Consider the following 14,562-nt stretch of genomic DNA (forward strand, 5'->3'; position numbering starts at 1 on the left):
CATGGACATGGAGATGGTTTGGCTCTGCTGCTGTTGGGATTTGATGGGAGTGACTCTGGAAGTGGCGACCGGTGTGCCGTGGAAGGCGGAGGCCTTGATGAGGTTTGAGGAGAGGGCGGTGGTGGTGGCCATGGCTGCCATTGGAAGGGAATTAATTAATTAAGAATAGTGGTAAGAAGAAGACGACGATGGACACTGAGACGAAGGAGTGTTGGGAGCTGGTGGGGTTTATATGGAGAAATGGGAGTGGCGGTGGGGTCAGTGAATGAGTGAAATATCAAATATCTTATAGGAAAAATCAAGCAAGCAGTCTATGCTTTTTGATTTTTGAGTGATCAAGATAGAATTTGAACGGTTGGAAAGCTTCTATGTTTCCATATCTGCTCTCCCCCTCTACTTTTTTCCGATATTTTCATATGTTTTCAAATCAAATTTCATCACTCTTAATTTCGATATTATGTTTCCTGTCTTGCGGATTTTCTTTTCATTTGTGGACTGTAAATTTATTTTGTATACTTGATTTTTAAAAACTTTTTTGTTTGTATGATTTATTTAAGATTCCCTAAAACACTATGTTAATTCACTCCGCAATATAATGGACATTATTGTGTTCACATTTACATGTTATTATGTCAACATAATATTTTTCAGTAAAATTAGAATCATAGACAACTAAAGTATTATTCATACATATTTGATATTTGTATGGGAAAAAAAATTCATATCTATGCAGCAATAAGGTTCACACATAATAAAATCATTATTTATATCTTTATGCACGGCAAGCTCCAAGCTATAGTGCATGTATATAGCTATCTTTGAAAGTTTACTTGGTAGGTGTAAAACAAATATCTGTATACTTAGTGATTAATTATAATTTTAATTAAGTTTAGTTACTATTTAGTAAGGCTCTCCTTATATTTATAAAATTCGAATACTCCACACACAACCCCCCTGCTGCCCCTTTGTTTGTTTTTTTTTTTTTTTTAAATTTTTGGCAGAATGGTAAAAGAACTCTATATTCTTTTATTTTGGTTTTTTTCCCACTCTTTGTTTTTGGTTTTAAGATCATAATACTTGTTGGAGACCCTGGCCCAACATGTGAAGCTAGTAGCCCAGAAATCTTATTACAAAAATGGACATCAACTATTAAAATCTCATGACAGCTGTGGGATTTGAACCCACGCCCTTTCGGACCAGAGCCTAAATCTGGCGCCTTAGACCACTCGGCCAAACTGTCAGATGACATAAAGTTTCCTACTTAAAATATTTAACAGATTTTTTATCCTTTTAACCCACTTGACAATACTCTTGTCCTTGCTTCTCATTTACCTGAGTAGAATAACAAAGCCTTTCCACGGGAATCTCATATTCAAAATCAAACAATTAATACAAACTCACTATGAAAGGAAAACATTGTAATTGCCTGGGTAATTGACAGTTGCATTACAGAGACTAGTGCCTTATAGGCTTACACATGCTCGAGTAATTTTTAGAGAAAGCATTCGTCAAGAGATCCTGCTTTATTATTAGTTTGTGAAAGATACCCCAGCATGTTGTCACATGCATCCTCTCGTTTTGAACAAATGCTTATTCCCCATGCCATTTTCTGCATTTTTTTATCGGGCCAGGTGTGTAGGCTGGTAGCATGTTGGTCATCCTTATTTTCGTTAATCAATAATCATTATCATAAACTAAAGTAGGTTTTGTTTCTCACTGCTTTAATTTCCCGTAATAAGCGTTGTTTGATGGATTAATTACGCACCGGTTTGGGAAACAATATCCATTTAAAGTTAGTAGCAATTAGCGATTATAGATATGCAATATCTCTTTTGCTTTTGACTCCTATCAATAAAGCATATTGTTATTAACCAAGGCTTAAATATGGCAAAAGTAGATTGAGCGGGACTTTAATTTATAATGTTAGATAAAAACAAAATTTATTTGTATTTAACTTGTGAGTTGTGAATGCAAGAGTTATATTTTGAAGTGTTCTTTTCTTAGATGATCATTGAAATGATTTTTCAGAATTCAAATGACATCTTATTAACTACAACACGTTAGAATGGGTATTCTAATTCTAGTAGCAAGGTTAAGTTTGCAAGTAATAACTTTAGACTTACTTAGGACATCACGTTTCATTAGTGTTTTCGTGATCCATTTATAAATTAATTTTCCCTCTGCACCAATTTGCTATTAGTATTTAGTATTAGTATATAACATGTTGAAGACCAAAGAAGTGTGGTCACGTTCTTCCTCGTAATGAAAGGACCCACCTCTACATCCATGGTGGTGCTAGCCTAGAAAAACCACTGCAATGCAGCCTGGCCACTGGTCCCACATTCATTTTAAATTAGCTATTATTCCAGGTTGCATTATTGTATTTTTCACTGACCAATATGCCCTTGTCGGTTATGCATCTCCAGTTACTTAGTTACTCATATTGAGTAACATCAGTTTATAAAAATTTTGTTTCTAATAACTTAGAGACTAATTGGTTCAGAATAAAAATTGTTAGGAGATTAAGGTTTCAGTTTCAGACGTTGTTTTTAAATTATAAATAAATTCTCTTCAAATTACCCAAAGGAGGACATGTTACAGTGATAGAGAAGTTCTAGTTTTAACATATGGCATGGTATCGGTATGGGCAGGGGAGGGGTGAGGAAAATGCATGGAGGGGCAGTTTGGTACATTGAGCCCTGGGTCCAAAAAGAGGTGAGGAAGCATATGAGAATACATAATACATAATACATAATAATACAACTGGATGTGGCCGAAATCATGTTCATATTCTGATCATTAAATGAACATCCCCATCTCGGTTTGAGGGATCAAGCAAGCACGAACCTAAGCTCCATTCATTCTCTTGTGCGTCCAAAATACATGGTGAGAATGGAAGCAAAAGCTTCATCATCATTGGGCGTGATCCTTCTTCTCGTAGTCATAGCTGAAGCAGCTGTGTCCAAAGGATCCTTTGAAGATAATTTCAGCATAATGTGGTCTGAAGACCATTTTAGTACCTCCAAGGATGGGCAGATCTGGTATCTCTCACTTGACAAAGACACAGGTAATACCAAATGCTAATATTATTCAATGCTCTTATTCATTCTTATTGTAACTTTGAAGCATTGGGTTTGAATTGGTAGGATGTGGATTTCAAACAAAGCAGCGATACAGATTCGGGTGGTTCAGTATGAAGCTGAAATTGGTGGCAGGTGACTCTGCTGGAGTTGTCACAGCTTACTATGTAAGTGTATGATGAAAGGAGGATAGATAATGTGTTATATACTTATATTTGTTATATGGTATGATATAATATGATTGGTGGCAGATGTGCTCGGAGAACGGGGCAGGGCCAGAAAGAGATGAGCTGGACTTTGAGTTCTTGGGGAACAGAACAGGGCAGCCGTTCTTGATTCAGACAAATGTATACAAGAATGGAACTGGAGGCCGTGAGATGAGGCACATGCTTTGGTTCGATCCAACTGAGGACTACCACACCTATTCGATTCTCTGGAACAACCACCAAATTGTGTAAGTTCATTTTTTGAGTATACAATACAAATTTCAATTGACAAGAGGTCACTGAGGTTCAAAACGAATTGCATGAACAGGTTTTTCGTGGATAGAGTGCCCATAAGGGTGTTCAAGAACAATGGGAAGGAAAACAATTTCTTCCCAAATGAGAAGCCCATGTACTTGTTCTCGAGCATATGGAACGCAGATGAGTGGGCCACAAGAGGAGGACTGGAGAAGACGAACTGGAAACTAGCACCCTTTGTGTCATCATACAAGGACTTCAGCGTCGACGGCTGCCAATGGAAAGATCCATATCCTGCATGTGTCTCAACCACCACCGACAATTGGTGGGATCAATACTCTGCCTGGCACCTCTCCGATGATCAGAAGAAGGATTATGCTTGGGTTCAGAGGAACCTCGTCATCTATGACTACTGCAACGATTCTCAACGCTATCCAATCCTTCCAGAAGAGTGTTCTTTGAGCCCCTGGGATTAATTCCTTTTACACTTCCTTTTTTTGCGCGTAATGTATGTGCACCCACTTCGTATGCCATCGGCATTTAAGAGATTATATTCATTCATTCAGTTCGTTATCATAGCTGAATAAGAAAAATGCTAAATCTCTTTTCATCAGCTGGCTCCATAGTTAGACATAAAGATTAGTCGCTAAATAAACAATTTCAACCCATTTAATTTGCTGAAGTCTGGAAACAGGAAACTAGAACCCGCTTGAAACTAACATGCACCAGAGCACTGTTTGCATATGCAATACTGATTCCTAACGCCTATTTTCTTAACATCAATTCTCTAACCCAATCATTGAGCATTGAGAAATGGTAAATTACGACTGTCTTAGCAATCAATCGAAGCATGCCTTCACATGGTTTTATGTGAGTAGTATGACAAAAATTTAAAGAAAGAAGGGAACAGCAATGCGGCAATCGATAGGCCTTGTCTTCCCTGAGACGTCAACCAAACCGATGCTCGGCTTATCTAATATCCTGAATGACTTTAAACATCCATACCCATCAACCATCCATATTTAATATCATCATATGACCAAGTATAATTCAACAATATACAGCAACAAAAGCCCTTTCGAGCCACAATTCAAATATACAAACACAAACTACATAATAGAATCAACACAGCATTAACCAAGGTACCAACTTTTATAAAGGTAAAACACAAAGTGCAATTAAAAAAAACAGTAGTATTATTAACAATCAAAAGATAAATAACGAAATTTATTTAAAGGGCCACTAAGGACCCAGACCCATTCAACAAGTTCAGAAATTTAAAAACATAATATTGAGGAAACAACAAATTGCAATTCATCCACTTAAAATCCACCACGGAGACGAAGCACAAGGTGAAGAGTAGACTCCTTCTGAATATTGTAATCAGCAAGGGTCCTTCCATCTTCCAACTGCTTCCCTGCGAAGATCAACCTCTGCTGGTCCGGGGGGATCCCCTCCTTGTCCTGAATCTTGGCTTTGACATTGTCAATGGTGTCGGAGCTCTCCACCTCAAGGGTAATGGTCTTCCCAGTCAAAGTCTTAACAAAAATCTGCATGCCTCCCCTGAGACGGAGGACAAGATGAAGGGTGGACTCCTTCTGGATATTGTAGTCGGCCAAGGTGCGCCCATCTTCAAGCTGCTTACCAGCAAAGATCAACCTCTGCTGGTCCGGGGGGATACCTTCCTTGTCTTGGATCTTAGCTTTGACATTATCAATGGTGTCAGAGCTCTCCACCTCAAGAGTGATGGTTTTCCCGGTGAGGGTCTTCACGAAAATCTGCATACCACCACGGAGACGCAAGACAAGATGGAGGGTGGACTCCTTTTGGATGTTGTAGTCTGCAAGAGTGCGGCCATCCTCGAGCTGCTTACCGGCGAAGATCAATCTCTGCTGGTCCGGGGGAATGCCCTCCTTGTCTTGGATTTTGGCCTTGACATTATCGATGGTGTCAGAGCTCTCCACCTCAAGGGTAATTGTCTTTCCGGTAAGGGTCTTAACAAAGATCTGCATGCCACCACGTAGACGGAGTACAAGATGAAGGGTTGACTCCTTCTGGATGTTGTAGTCTGCCAAGGTGCGGCCGTCCTCAAGCTGCTTCCCGGCGAAGATCAACCTCTGCTGGTCCGGTGGAATACCCTCCTTATCCTGGATTTTAGCCTTGACGTTGTCAATGGTGTCGGAGCTTTCAACCTCGAGGGTGATGGTCTTGCCGGTGAGGGTCTTAACGAAGATCTGCATGCCACCACGGAGACGGAGAACGAGGTGGAGGGTGGATTCCTTCTGGATGTTGTAGTCGGCCAAGGTGCGGCCGTCCTCGAGTTGCTTTCCGGCGAAGATCAGACGTTGCTGATCCGGTGGGATCCCTTCCTTATCTTGAATTTTTGCCTTGACGTTATCGATGGTGTCGGAACTCTCGACCTCGAGAGTGATAGTCTTTCCAGTGAGGGTCTTCACAAAGATTTGCATCTGCATCATCGTTAACAACAATTAAATAAGAAACTAGTTAAGGAAACGTACATTAAAATTCGCATCGTCATAAACAGATGAATCAGGATCAACAACGGAAAAAAAAAAAAAACCTATAATCAAAATTGGTACAATTGATCTCAGATTTTTTCAGAAAATTTACGATCCGAAACAAAGGCCTTCGATCTTTCAGAAAGCAACTAAAAATTGCAGTTTAAAAGCGTGATCAAAACCGATCAGATTTAACAATTAAATATCATAAATCATTGCAGTATAAACAGATCTAGAGAAAATTTCCAAGGAACGAGGCAACAAAAGACATAATATAACGAATCTAAAACCGATAATATTGGTGATTAAGAAGAAATGCCAAAACCCTACAGATGTAACTAAAGGGAACCAGAATCAAAAGCAAAGAGAAAGAGGAGGAAGGTACCTTGAAGGATTTCGGACAACAAAGAGAGAATGAAAATGAGAATTGTGAAGAAACAATGGGGTCTGGAGGTTCCTTTATAGCATAAAGAGGTGTCCGCCTTATTTACGCAACAGAAAGAGGGTGACCATTTACCTTATCAGTTTGCGACACGTGTACGGTTGAGGTGTCAATTGACACTATAGACACGGCAATGTTTGGCCAGACGTGAAGGGTTGGAAATTGGAAGGCGTTGGTTGGAGTTAAGGCACCTCAGACCTCCCCATCACAAACAAACAACAAACCACGCAAACGCTCTTCTCGTATTGACCGCCACGGTGTTATTATCTCTTTTTTTGTGGTAATAGATGTTATCTTATTATAAGTGGATCCTTAACATAATATTTGGGCCCACACAAGTTGTAGTAATTGGCAAGTGGGCTGAGAAAGGGGTATACGGTATACCAAATCAAAAATCAAAATAAAAAAATAGACAAGTGGGCTTTTATAGATTTTATTATCACGGTGGGATCCACTGTCCATTAATCGGCAGCTGAGGCTGCAAAGAAAGATTCTATTTTTTATTTGGTGGATAATTCTTTTTACAAAATTAAAGATGTTGGCGTGTTGCTCTCTCTACTCTCTATATCACTCTTTCTTTGAGGATTATTAATCAGGAACGCAAAACCGGCATTTAGTTTTCAAGCTTATCCACAGTTGCACATTATTATCTATTATCTAATTATGATCTAACTTGAAAGAAACGGATCGGATAATCAACTGGAAAGAACATTGAGTGAATCCACTTCTGTTTCTTTTTTTTTTAAAGTCGTTTATCACCAAAAAATAATTTGGAGGAAAAAATTGAGAAATACTATATTTATAGGTTTTTATTTTTTTATTTTTTAAATTAAAAATGAGACTCAAACTAAAAACACCTAGATAAGAATAAAAAAACTATATCATTTGAATTATAACCCATTAGCATAAATTAAAGGCTTTTAATTCAATTGAATGATCAAAATAGAATATTTCAAATTTTACCGACAATTAAAAGGTACTATTAAATTGAAAATTTTCTCCCACAACTATCAATTGGTAATGCGACTTAGCATTGACTAGTCAAAGTCAACAGAAATGTAAGTTTAATGTTCAATTTTCCACTTACTTATAATGTGAATAAATTAAACTTCATAAATATTCACTCTTTTGTACCCCCGGGGAGAGAAACCCGAAGAGAGAAAGAGCTAAGGCGTTATTTTAGCTAAATCATAAATCATTAAGAATATTCCCCTGGCAACTCCCCATCGATAAAGTTCCCACATAATTTTCTAGTACTTAGTTATCTAACCTTTGATCACTTTCAAGTAATTACAATTTAAAATTGTATTGAACCCTTTTTTCTTTTAGGTGATAGATATTGAACAATAAACACTACTAATGAAAAGAGAGAAAAAATGAAAAATGAGCGACCTTTGTCATAGATAACTCAATGCTGGCATGGTGCTAAGGAGGAAAGTGAATGGTACTATGTATATTTAGAGCAGAGCAGCAACAGCAAGTAGCAAGCTTACGTGCGTGGCCAAACTTGGCCATATACATCTTTCTTACTATATCGCCGATCCCAGGACCAGGGAACATCTGCATGAGAGAACAATAATTAGAAGACATACATAACAACTACTTTTTAACATGTGATGTGAGAAATACTGACCTTGTGAGGAATAAGGTTGGGGAGGGAGCTCGTAAGGAACAGGTAACGGAATGGTCAGTTGAGATGTTGAGTGTGTTTGCTCCCTTCTCAGCCCACTTAGGCTAACTAGTTTTGCTTTCTTCACTTCATATTTATCCTGTAATTCTTAAATGTCAGCATCGGAGTTCTTTTCCCTTCCTAGCACCAAACCATATCAAATAAGCTACCTCAGTTTGTGTAACATTACTGGTACATGAAAATCCACCACCAGCCCTTTTAAGCATCGTTGGTAGAAAGAGCACTCCCAACTGAAATGAAACGAGATCAATTATACAAATATTCGGGATTCTTTCTTGTGTCTGACAAATGACAAGGATACGTACCTCGTATGAGCGAATCATGAACTGAGTATTATTCTTCTGAAGAGTTCCCCAGGCAGCTTTGCTAAGATTTGCTGAAGTCAACAAGAACCAACTATTTGGGAAGAAGGGAGTTTCACAAGTAAGCACGACTTAGCATTGCAGTAAATGATATAAGCATCAAAGTATTCAAACAAACAAAAGAGAAATTGAACTGCATAGAGTTGATCCTGTGAAGCTCTTACGCTAGATTCTGACCACTATAACGAGTGAAAGTCTTTATATGGGGCATAGCACGGCTGAAACATAGAAAAAGCACAAGAATAACTATTATAATTTGTGAGGCACAAATGTACATCTTCTCGAATAAAAAATTGTTAGGCATAGTCAGAATCAACAAGTTGGACTTTTCTACTTCACTATGTGGGGCTTTAGAAACTAGAGCCAAGAGGCTTGGGAGGAGGGGGGTTTCTAAATAATACTTTCTATTGAGAAGGAAACAGATCATGCCACAAGCGGTAAAGCAAATTTTTCCATATATAATTGATCACGGTTTTCTTTACAAGGGTTGCAAAGGTAATTATTATAGTCTGAGAGAGTTATATCAATAGGTAAACATTTCAATTTAATTAGAAGGCTACAAGAGCTTTAATACAACAAAAACAACAGAAACTTCATTCCACTAGGTTGAGTCGATTACAAGGATTAAATGGCAGTATAATGTTTGATCATGAGTCAGGTGTTTATATTAAAGAGCCATGGCCCTATAGTTTTTTCTAGGTCTCCTCCACCAGACCACCACTAGCTATTGGACCACTTCTGGTTGATCTTATTCTTATTGGGACCTCCTTGGGTATTCTCCACTTATGTTCATACCATTTAAAGCAAGAATGCACTATCTCTACACAATAAGTGTTACTCCGTCTCCTCCTCTAGTGTCTCATTCCTAATCCTATCTTGTCTATGGCTTAGGATCTAAAGTTTAATGAAGAAGAAAAGTTAATATCAACTAGCCCTGGTGTAAATTGCATTGTATGATAAATCATATTTACCTTCGACCAGTATGGTCTGCTTTCCATTTGGCCCAATACTTTTTGAGAAATGTTTTCTCCACATTTTTAAAAGGACTTGGAATTGCATTTCCAGCAGCATAGCCCTGAGAACAAACAAAAGGCAATGAAGCTGTCTGGAAAGAGCACTTAAAGATTCAATTATGAGACAAACTTAAAATCCACGCATTAAAAATTGAAAATAAAATAAAGCCCTCTGCATTAAAATTTGACTATACTAGTATTTTTACCCGTAATGTATACATTTTTTAAAACTCACTTTGTTCTGACAGTATAGATTATGCATGACACAAAAGATTTATAAAATCAAACTTCTTTTACAAAAAAAAAGTCGTACATTGACAAAAGTCTTTAGCTAAGAAGACTAAGGTATCTATAGAAAAAAATCAAATAATAAGATTTTTAGTTATTATTTTTATATGAAAAAATCTAATTTTTTATTAATAATTAATTTTAATATTCGTTATCTAAAATTTGAAACAATTTAACGTGTATACTTTTACATTTAATTAGGTGTTAAGTCTGTTGCACAAATAGAAATAATTAATTTTTATTTGTTATTTAAAAATAATATTTTTTCTCTTTATATATATAAAAATATAATTAGATATTAGCATACAAAAATTATACTGATAGTTATAAAATTAACTCAAAATTAATTTTTTTAAAACAACTGAATCTTGATCATTGATATTAATAATGATATATAAAATAGATAGAATAGTTAAAGGAATGAGAGAGATAGAGAAAGGAAGATGGAGGAGTGGAGAACTCTTTAATTTTGGAAGGAAAGATTTGATTTCAATTGCAATGGGGGAGTGACATGTGACACATTTTGGTTGTAAAATTAATATGGAGGAAGGAAGAATTCTTTAATTTTGAAAGAAAATATTTAATTTCAATTACAATGAGGGAGTGACATGTGACACATTTTGATTGTAAAATTAGTAAGGAAGAAAGGAAAATTCCTTAATTTTTGAGGGAAAGATTTGATTCCAATTAAAATGAGAAAGTGACATGTGACACAATTTGGTTGTAAAATTAGAAATATATAATAGAATAATAGATAATAGATAATATATTTCCAATCAAATCAACTTGTCACATGAACAAAATACCCCTACTGAGGTGACAGATTTAGACAGAAAAAGATACGGATTATTCAAAGAAACAAAAAAGCAATAGTTTATGTCAGAATTGGATGGTTCAGTTAGACAGTTTTAGGCAGTTAGGAATGGGATGTAACAGTTGTTTAGGCTTCCGAAAGTCTGTCTGGGATTTTAGAGTGAAGTTTAAGGGAGAGGAAAAAACACGCTCTAGAATCAGTGTGACTCTTAGTCAATTGGACTCTTGATTCACTTGACCAAGAATTCCATTGAATAAATATATTTTCTCAATTGTTCTCAGTTTATCTGTTCCACCAAACATTCTATAATAAAACCTTCAAATCACCATGAAAAGGAAATTTATATTTCAGAAAATATAGATTCAACCTTAAAATTACAGCACCTCTAAAGAGCATCTGACATCTTCTACAGTAGGCCAGATTATTTGAGGCTCCCCAAGACCAAGAGGTGTTTTATCTTCTGATAAACCAGCAGACATTGATGATGTCAACTCAGCCATCCATTTCTCATCAAGAGAGCCAAGGGAGGAGAACTGCAGTAGATAAGGTTAAGAAAATCAAGAAAACTCTGAAATGTGAATATTAATACTGCAGTTTTCCAAACTCTGTAACAAAATGATATATGCTAGATTGAGTGAAAGAAGATAGAATTTAGTGCAGCCTACACCCTAATAGTACCTGATAAATGAGTGGAGATCTTTTAAAATCATCGTCAAAAGTACACTCTTGGAGCAAAGAACGCAGTTTCATATGTCCCCACTTTTTAATGCCAGCACCAGAATGATATCCAGGTACAGATGCAATTAACCTAACCTGAAAATGTACCAACATAAATCAGTGTACTTGACTATCTATTCAACTTTATGATACGAGATGATTAGTACTAAGTAATAACCTTTAAAGCTACATCATATAAATTTAAGAAAAATGAATGGAAAACAAACCATTGCATCACTATAATCAAACTTCTTGAAGAAAGATGGACATATACTGAAGTTTCCAAGGGAAGGAAGCTTAACAGAGAATTCTGGCCACTGCAACACCAAATACATTGCGATACGCACATTATGGATGATATCAAAGAAACAAGACTCATGACAATACCAAATTCATCAACAACATCGATGTTTTCTGCTAGTGAATATTTAACTTCCATAAGCCATATAAGTAGTCTGAAAAGCAACAAGTTTTCCAAATAAGCTAAGTTGAAAAACTCCAATGGCTACAGTGAAATTTCTAGAAGACAGTAAATGATATAATTAATCAAAATCAAAGAGAATTTTTTGTTCTCTTTTTTCCAAAATATAAAGTAAAAATGGCATCGTGGATTTTTTGTAGAACACAGTATGATCAAATAAAATTTTTATCAAAATGTCAAGTAATTTCATGGAGCAACCAAGTGGTTCTTTAATTGCTATGAAATTTTAATTTTTCAGTAAAGGTATCAATTCTACTACATCAATTGATCAGGACAATTTTTCAGATGAGACTATCTTTCAGTAATAGCAGTATAATATAAATAAGTACCTTCAGCATACTGAGATATTCAACCAGGTCATTTTCAAATACAGATCCCTTGCTTAGACTGTTTTGATCTTTCCATGGAAAATCTTGCATCCACAAACCTTGGGTTTTATTATTCCAATCTACATATATTAAGTTCGCTGTATGCACAATCACCCTTATCCCATGAGGATATACAAGAAACATGGCCTTTGAATGATGTGTCCCAAATGAAATTGGCAATGGTGGTTTGTGCAGAATCCAGTTGGCAGGTTTACTTCTCTAAATCACAGAAGAGCCAAGTTAATATCTCATTTAAACATTCTTACAGATTCATCTTACAAATTGGTAATATAATTTAGATCTGAGACAAACCTTCAAATAATCAACCCTCCCATCACTCTCGCCATGAATAACTAACACATGGGGGACTTTCAAAAGTGCAGGACATGCTACACAGAGAAAACATAGAAAGCGAGAAACTTACAAAAATGAGATTAACGTGAAACCACTTCATTCAAAACGTACTCATGCGTTCACAAATTTTGGAATTCTGCTCCAGCCAATAGTGGTGCATAATCAAGAGATTATCATAAGTTAATAACTTAATATGCAAAATACAATAATATAGTTTTCCTTCAAAAGGTATAAAAGAGACAGAGCATACCATGAGCTGAATCATTGGTGCCACACACGCTATAGACTATAAAGAGGCATGGAATTATATATATGCATGCAACGGAGAAAAGTGATGATACAGTTATTACTGGACAAAAAAGGACCAACTTCTCAATGTGTTAAATTTGGAGTGCAGTTTCAAGAACAAATGAAAGTCAGACTGCAACAAGGCAAATTGGCAACACAAAGGGCAAGGAAAACACAAAGAGGTCCCGCAAATAACTCACCCGGAACCAACCAGTCAAGGTCTACCATGTAGTTGGAAAGGATGGCAACTAGAATATCCCCCTATCAATGGAAAGCATTGAAATTTATCAATAAGTAGTTCCAAATTTTTTGCCAGCTAACTATAATTATGTAATTGTGGTTCAATATATAGGTGTTTTCATGCAAAAATACTCTTGAACCAGTGATTGAGAGTGTCAACACTGCCCTGCAGTAGTCAATTCATTTTATTACCTGAATAACATCATCTATTGCAACACAAGAAGTATTTGCCCAAGGTGGTAGCTGCTGCACACGCAAAAGTCGAAAAGTGGAAGGTATTTTTTCAGAAGGGATATGGAAATTGCGAATAGCCTCTGCATTACTGTGTTCACCGGATTGAGAATGACCAGGCTTGCGTGCCGCTGCATTTCTTCCTTGCTCCTGACTGCAAGTCCCGTTCCCATCCTGAAAATCCACTCAACATAAAAGGAATTATTTCAACATCCCTAAAAAGAGAAAACTGATAGGGGCAGAATCTGCCTCCGATTACTAGTTAATGGAAATCAATATTCTTATATGATCATGAAGAAAGTAGTGAAAACCTGCGAAAGGCTGTGAGAAGCTTCCTTGTTTGTGGTGCCAGTGCCAGCTGAAGGTGTATTATCAGTTTTGGTGGCACCCGAAACTTCATATTTGAAAAGATGGTGTCCGGGAATAAGCTCAAGTATATCACCATCAGAAATGGCAGCATTCTCCTGAGAATTGAGCTTCCTTCTTTTGTTCCTGGAGTTAACAACGACTGGATTCGTGCCCTCCTGCGTCAGCAACACGAACATGAACAAAAAATGACGAATCCATGAAAGAAAAGTTAGTAGGAATAAGGAATACCACAAGCAGATGAGCAGATCCGTCGGAAGAAGCAGTTAAAGTGATGTGGTTGCGGCTAAGCCTCTTGTCGGGAAGAGGAAGAGGAATGTTGGCGCGACCAATGAGGTTAGTGCCATGGGAGATGGGTAACTTGGGAGCTGAAGGGTTTTCCTCCAAATTATGATTCAGGGGAACCAAGTATCCAACCTCAGTCTTAGGGTGAGAGAGAGACATCAACGAAGCTGGCAACAGCTTTTGGCCGATAAACCCTCAATCACTCAATAGTTAGTAGTGGCAGTGCAGGGCCGTCGTTGGTCCTAAGTCCCAACCCAGAAACGCCTCGTCGTTCCTGTAAAACATTAATCAAAAACCATCTTTTAAAAAGTTTGGATGCCATTAACTTGTTAGGATTTTTTATTTGTATGCATGACAAAATTTTAATGGTAAAAATAAAAGTATTAAAAAAATAAATTTTATTTTTTTAAAAAATATAATTTATATTAATTTTTAGTTAGCGGGTGAGGCGACCAGCTACAAGCCTACAACTCAATAGCAACCAAATCAAAATAAAACAACATGCCCAAAATAAATTAAACAAACTAATTCAAACTAAGCCATAAACATCATCGTATATATGC

General features: G+C 36.7%; 4 protein-coding genes and 1 non-coding gene across 7 annotated transcripts in view; 1 reads left to right on the plus strand and 4 right to left on the minus strand.

Moving 5' to 3' along the window:
- LOC107643278 (thiamine thiazole synthase 2, chloroplastic) overlaps positions 1–246 on the minus strand; it is a gene marked incomplete in the record, with an annotated part of 1,199 nt that extends 953 nt beyond the window's left edge. The window contains 1 exon segment of the mRNA XM_016346872.2: positions 1–246. Within this exon segment, the coding sequence (XP_016202358.2) occupies positions 1–141 (141 nt within the window).
- Positions 1,161–1,240, minus strand: TRNAL-UAG. The gene has a single exon. It is a non-coding gene; the product is annotated as a tRNA-Leu (tRNA).
- LOC107643280 (probable xyloglucan endotransglucosylase/hydrolase protein 8) lies at positions 2,739–4,841 on the plus strand. Its single transcript, XM_016346875.2, has 4 exons — positions 2,739–3,067; positions 3,147–3,247; positions 3,332–3,534; positions 3,615–4,841. The coding sequence occupies exons 1-4, from the start codon at positions 2,884–2,886 to the stop codon at positions 4,015–4,017; spliced, it is 891 nt and encodes a 296-aa protein (XP_016202361.1). The 5' UTR covers positions 2,739–2,883; the 3' UTR covers positions 4,018–4,841.
- LOC107643279 (polyubiquitin) lies at positions 4,675–6,762 on the minus strand. The gene is made up of 2 exons (XM_016346873.2): positions 6,446–6,762; positions 4,675–6,009 (listed from the first exon to the last, which is right to left on the minus strand). The coding sequence occupies exon 2, from the start codon at positions 6,007–6,009 to the stop codon at positions 4,864–4,866; it is 1,146 nt and encodes a 381-aa protein (XP_016202359.1). The 5' UTR covers positions 6,446–6,762; the 3' UTR covers positions 4,675–4,863.
- Positions 7,680–14,311, minus strand: LOC107643281 (tyrosyl-DNA phosphodiesterase 1). 3 transcript variants are annotated; one of them, XM_016346876.2, is made up of 15 exons: positions 13,946–14,308; positions 13,660–13,872; positions 13,310–13,522; positions 13,078–13,138; positions 12,548–12,624; positions 12,197–12,454; positions 11,614–11,703; positions 11,348–11,482; positions 11,053–11,202; positions 9,526–9,629; positions 8,719–8,772; positions 8,498–8,588; positions 8,342–8,422; positions 8,136–8,271; positions 7,680–8,062 (listed from the first exon to the last, which is right to left on the minus strand). In XM_016346876.2, the coding sequence occupies exons 1-15, from the start codon at positions 14,156–14,158 to the stop codon at positions 7,992–7,994; spliced, it is 1,947 nt and encodes a 648-aa protein (XP_016202362.1). In that variant the 5' UTR covers positions 14,159–14,308; the 3' UTR covers positions 7,680–7,991. The 3 variants fall into 3 exon arrangements, 2 of the variants coding, with proteins under 2 accessions (XP_016202362.1, XP_020978975.1); XR_002362607.1 differs by lacking the exons at positions 7,680–8,062; positions 8,136–8,271 and having other exon boundaries at positions 8,336–8,422; positions 8,498–8,632; positions 13,946–14,311; XM_021123316.1 differs by lacking the exons at positions 7,680–8,062; positions 8,136–8,271; positions 8,342–8,422 and having other exon boundaries at positions 8,689–8,772; positions 13,946–14,311.

The sequence above is a fragment of the Arachis ipaensis genome, chromosome B05, assembly GCF_000816755.2.
Source record: "Arachis ipaensis cultivar K30076 chromosome B05, Araip1.1, whole genome shotgun sequence".
Classification (NCBI taxonomy): Eukaryota; Viridiplantae; Streptophyta; class Magnoliopsida; order Fabales; family Fabaceae; genus Arachis; species Arachis ipaensis.

Bases quoted from the DNA above. Each gene is read 5' to 3' on its own strand.
- LOC107643281 (XM_016346876.2), bottom strand. From the start codon at position 14,158: ATGTCTCTCTCTCACCCTAAGACTGAGGTTGGATACTTGGTTCCCCTG. The intron at 11,704-12,196 runs GTACTTATTTAT...TTGGTGTTGCAG, and splicing joins AATATCTCAGTATGCTGAAG to TGGCCAGAATTCTCTGTTAA. The intron at 8,272-8,341 runs GTAGCTTATTTG...TAAGAATTACAG, and splicing joins GTAATGTTACACAAACTGAG to GATAAATATGAAGTGAAGAA.
- LOC107643280 (XM_016346875.2), top strand. From the start codon at position 2,884: ATGGTGAGAATGGAAGCAAAAGCTTCATCATCATTGGGCGTGATCCTT. The intron at 3,068-3,146 runs GTAATACCAAAT...TTGAATTGGTAG, and splicing joins CTCACTTGACAAAGACACAG to GATGTGGATTTCAAACAAAG. The intron at 3,535-3,614 runs GTAAGTTCATTT...TTGCATGAACAG, and splicing joins TGGAACAACCACCAAATTGT to GTTTTTCGTGGATAGAGTGC.
- LOC107643279 (XM_016346873.2), bottom strand. From the start codon at position 6,009: ATGCAAATCTTTGTGAAGACCCTCACTGGAAAGACTATCACTCTCGAG.